Source organism: Egretta garzetta, unplaced genomic scaffold (assembly GCF_000687185.1).
Source record: "Egretta garzetta isolate BGI_Z169 unplaced genomic scaffold, ASM68718v1 scaffold29, whole genome shotgun sequence".
Classification (NCBI taxonomy): domain Eukaryota; kingdom Metazoa; phylum Chordata; class Aves; order Pelecaniformes; family Ardeidae; genus Egretta; species Egretta garzetta.
Genome location: NW_009260796.1, coordinates 550,935 through 552,613, shown reverse-complemented (window position 1 = coordinate 552,613; position 1,679 = coordinate 550,935). Strand labels below are relative to the sequence as shown.

Sequence of the window (1,679 nt, the reverse complement as noted above, 5' to 3'; positions counted from 1 at the left end):
CCCACCACTGAATAAAAATGGGCCCGAGTTTGTCTTTTTTTTTTTTTTTTTTTTCTTTTTTTTTTTATCTTTTTGTCTGTCTTTGGTATTGTTTTAAAAGTTGCTAGAGATGCATAGACACCTGAATGAGGAACTGAGTACGGTTTCCAGGGAGGAGGAGATATTTGGGAAGGTGGTTTCATTTTTGATGGGTTTTTTGCTCAGGGGTGCTGAGTACCATTGGGAGGAGGAGTGCCTGTTCCCCTTCCCTGCTTGCAGTCACACCCAGAAGTTCCTGAGAGCCATGTTTCTTTGAAGACAAAGAGCGTTCGTTCCCTGTCCACGGCTCTCCATCTCCGACTGGTGAGCGAGAAGGGGTGTGAAAGGGAATGGGAATGCTGCCGACATCCTCCAGAATCATTTTCTTTCTCTTCGCTTGCGTTGTCTCAGTACATCTTTGGATAGTTTTCTTTCCTTCCCTTTTTACAGTTTTTAAAACTTCTGTGGTTGGTTTTTTTTTTTCTTTTAAACAAAAAGCAAATGCATCCAAAAAAATTAAAAACCTCCCTTCCTCACTCCTGTGTCTCACACTGCCGAGGGAGGCTCTCCCGGTCTCTCAAAATGCGTTACCTTCAGTTTGTTCAACTGAATCTCAGTTCCAGAAGCAGTCAAGAGCTGTCCTGCAGTTAAGATGGAGGTTTCGTGGTGTCGTTGATCCCAGCAATGATGGAGGGGTTTCCGTTTTCCTGCTTTGGTGAGATGCGGCTGGCGGAGGGGAGGCCACTGCTGAAAGGGGAGGCCACGCTGCCTGTGGAGGATGGCCGGAGATCAGCCGGGGGCAGGTCCCGCTCTGGTGGCCGTAAACCAGGAGGTTGCAGTGGGAAAGCCATGGGGAAGCCTGCCATGTACAGAACTCTCCCCACTCTCTTGGCGACCTATTGAAAAAAAAAAAAAAATTAAATAAATGCAGGGGGAGGTAAAAAGGGATGAGAATGTGCACAAACTGTCCTCAGAAATCCACAGAAGCTGCATTTCCGTGCAGCAAGCCCAGGTTCTATACTCCGAAGTGAACTGCAGGTAGCAGAGCTACCATTTCCCAATCCACCAAAGCAACCATAACCCCGTGGTGACCTACCAGAGAATGTGAGGGAACCTTTCCTCCTCTCTCCTTTTTACTAAAGAACTCTGTCCTACAGGAGTGCTCCCTAGCTCTGATATACTGGGCACTGAGGTGCATGGCACTAAGTAGGGCCAAGCTGCAAGGTCTGCCCCAGGTCATGCCTCAGACTAAAGAGGTGCTGGGACTTGCAGTGCAGGCCCTTTTCCCGTGACGTGTTCTGCGTGCGTCTCTGTTCGTTGGCCAGAACAAGACTGAAGGCCTTGCTGAGGTGCGGGCTGGAAGGATGTGAGCAACCCAAAGCTGACCCAAGCCCAGCCTCTGAACTGAAACAATCAGGTCTCACGGTCTCTTCAGGGGATTATGGAACCTTGCAGCCTCCTTACCTGGCTGGGTGACCTTACCTAAGGCTGCATGGACAACTACACTAGCGCTCTTCAGCTTTCATGGACCCCAGCTCATCCCCTTCACGAGTGACACACAGCGGTGCTCAGCAGCAGTTCCTAGGTCACCACTGCTACATGAGGCTTTGGGAACGTGCCCATCTGAAGCTGCCCTGGGGTGAAGGGGCTTCAGGCGAAGA

The 1,679-nt window shown here is 50.0% G+C and overlaps 1 protein-coding gene across 1 annotated transcript in view; it reads right to left on the bottom strand.

Annotated features, from left to right (window-relative positions):
* Positions 1-482: 482 nt before the first annotated feature.
* The window catches only part of SAMD11 (sterile alpha motif domain containing 11), a 127,836-nt gene continuing 126,639 nt past the window's right edge, over positions 483-1,679 (bottom strand). Inside the window, 1 exon segment of the mRNA XM_009646780.2 lies at positions 483-914. Coding sequence (XP_009645075.2) covers positions 666-914 — 249 coding nt within the window. The 3' untranslated portion in view covers positions 483-665.